At 56.4% G+C, this 2,859-nt stretch overlaps 1 protein-coding gene across 1 annotated transcript in view; it reads right to left on the bottom strand.

The window, feature by feature from the left end:
* Nucleotides 1-2,859, bottom strand: part of LOC103616394 (otoferlin-like) — a 76,415-nt gene that overhangs the window by 61,944 nt on the left and 11,612 nt on the right. Inside the window, 1 exon segment of the mRNA XM_008634595.2 lies at nucleotides 229-328. Coding sequence (XP_008632817.2) covers nucleotides 229-328 — 100 coding nt within the window.

Genomic DNA, 2,859 nt, shown 5'->3' with positions numbered 1-2,859 from the left:
GCTTTTCCCCATCCCGAACTTCCCACACTTTCCCAATCCAGGCTTCTCTGTGCACCCTCTGGATATCCCCGGCTGCCTCATCCCTTCAGACCAGGAGTAACGGGATCAAGGCAAGGCAGAGGACCCAGGTGGGAACACCAATACCCCTGTTCCCACAGATTCAGCGGAGACATGGATGCATGGATCCAGGAATGATGGGAATGTTGTCCGTTCCCCCTGGAGACCCACCTGAATGGCGGAATTGTTGTCATCGATGAGCGTGTCCGTCACCTCCAGCTGCCCTTCCGCCACCACCTTCTGCAGGACCATCCGGAACGTCCCGATGAGCCTGAGGAGCAAAGGACAGGAAATCCTGGGAGCTTTCACCCACCAGGATCTGGTTCTCACGGGAAAAGGGCTTTGCTGGCCAAGGCTCTGCTTCCCGTTTTCCTTAGGGAGAGGTGAGGTCCTAGATCAGGGCTCATCCGGGAGATGCTGGAAAACGGAGAAGGTGGGAGAGGAGCCGTTCCAAGGGAATGCTGTTGGGATAAGGAAAGAAGGGAGCCATCAGTCTTGAATTCCTGGGATGCAGCTGAGAGATCCCAAACCAGCCTTTTCCATCCGGAATGTCCTCAGTGTTTTCCATGCTGGTGACTCAAACAAGGACCAGGGACTGTCCCTCATCCGTCTGCACCGGGACATGGAACCACGGAATGCTTTGGGTGGGAATGGACCTTGGAGCTCATCCCATCCCGTCCGATTCCTTCCATGATCCCAGGTTGCTCCAAGCCCCATCCAATGAGACGAAGGAATTGTTCCCAGTATCCAACCTGAACCTCCCCTGAGGCCATTCCCTCTCCTCCTGTCCCTTGTTCCCTGGGAGCAGATCCCAATCCCATCTGGCTCCTCCCAGGGAACTGTGTCACGGGAAAAGGCCCCCCCGGAGCCTCCTTTGCTCCAGGCTGAGCCCCTTTCCCAGCTCCCTCAGCCGCTCCTGCTGCTCCAGCCCCTTCCCAGCTCTGTTCCCTCCCCTGGACACGCTCCAGCCCCTCCAGGTCCCTGCAGGACTTCCACCTCCATCCCTCATTTTCCACACTCCATGCATGGATCAATCCCAGCAGAGCCCTGTCTCCAAGGTGCCCTGCAGGACACGGAGCAGGGAAAGTTTTCCTTTGTTTACTCCGTAATTCTCAATCCGGAAGGATCAATGCATCCTATGGAAACCTCCTGCTTCTTCTCCAAGGTGGGGAGAAAGCTGCTGGATCCACCTGGATTTCAGGGTTTGGAGAACAACGTTATTCCCTGTTTGCCAGAGCAGCAGCTCTTTTGTTGTGGAAAGTACTCCTTGAGAAAAGGCCGGGGCTTATTCCATGGAATATCCTGAGTTGGAAGGGACCCACGAGGACCATCCAGGCCAATTCCAGCTATTCCTCAGGAGTGGAACCGGCAGGGCTCTGGATTCCTGCAGGTGTCCCTGTTTTTTAACCTGTTTGGAATCCCAAACATTCCCAGGTGTGGTGGTGGCTTCCCTGTTCCTCCTGGATCCAGGTGGATCCAGGAACTTTTGGTCCCCAGGTGCTCAATGCCCAGAGAGGCCTGAGGAAGGAACAGGAAATTCCTCCTGGAATGTCCCCCTGCAGAGCTGCTCCAGCTCCGGGATCCAACATCGGGATGTGGAGCTGATGGAGAGAGTCCAGAGGAGGCCATGGAGCTGCTCCGAGGGCTGGAGCTGCTCTGGAGCCGGGCTGGGAGAGCTGGGAATGTCCAGCTGGAGAAGGGAAGGATCCAGGGAATCTTTGGAGCTGCTTCCCGAGCCTAAAGGGGCTCCAGGAGAGCTACCAGGACACTCCACCCTGGCACAAACATTCCCAAGTGCAGACGTGGAACAGAAGGAAATTCCCTTTTAGCCACTAATGGAAGGAATTCCCGGCTGGGAGAGTGGGGAGGGGCTGGGCTGAAATTCCCAGAGAAGCTGTGGCAGCCCCTGGATCCCTGGGTTGGATGGGGCTTGGAGCAGCCTGGGATCGTGGGAGGTGTCAGGGTTGGAACTGGATGATCCCAAAGGTCCCTTCCCACCCAAACCATTCCATGAATCCATGACAAAAGCAGGTAACTCAGAGCCATTCCAAGCCCTGCAGCAGAGGGCAGGGAGATTGGGAAGGAATTCCCGGCCGTGAGGGTCGGGAGGTCCTGGCACAGATTCCCAGAGAAGCTCCTCTCCTTCCTCGGATCCTTTCCCAGCCGCTTCCCCCAGCAGGATCCGAGCAAGACGGAATTAAATATTCAGGACTCGTCTGTGCAGCCGTTCAATTCCAAGTGTTCCATAATTCATCAGGGCCCTGCTCCCTCCCTTCCCCGGCACTTCTGCTGATGGAAAAAAGGGACATTTTCTGGGTCATCCGTAATTTTATCAGCCCGGAGCAGCAGCTCTGGTTTCCAACCCCAGCCAGGCCGGTTCCGTACCAGGAGCTCGCTCAAATCCCGGGATCAGGGAGTCTGGGATACTCCAAACCCCAGGACCCACCAGGCTTTGCCCTCGAGGTGCATCCCAACTTCCAGGGATGCCTCCTGCAATTCCAGGGACGCGGTGGCTGGGGTGATGGTGAATCCCACGAATCCGGTCAGGCTTTGCCAGCACTGAAGTTTTCCAAAGGCAGGAATTCCACCTGTCTGTGCCAGGAGCATTCTCCAGTCCAGGAAATCCCATTTTCCCTCCTCTGCTCCCTCAGCCCTTGGATGCTGTTTGATCCATGGGCAAGTTCTGCTCCTGAAGCCAGGGAGAGGCTCTTTTTTGGGAATGGCATCATCCATCCATGCCTCCATCCATCCATGCCTCCATCCATCCATGCCTCCATCCATCCATCCCTCCATCCATTCCAT

The sequence above is a fragment of the Corvus brachyrhynchos genome, unplaced genomic scaffold (genome assembly GCF_000691975.1).
Source record: "Corvus brachyrhynchos isolate BGI_N302 unplaced genomic scaffold, ASM69197v1 scaffold420, whole genome shotgun sequence".
In the NCBI taxonomy this organism is placed as follows: Eukaryota; Metazoa; Chordata; class Aves; order Passeriformes; family Corvidae; genus Corvus; species Corvus brachyrhynchos.
This window is presented reverse-complemented; position numbering and strand designations above follow the sequence as displayed.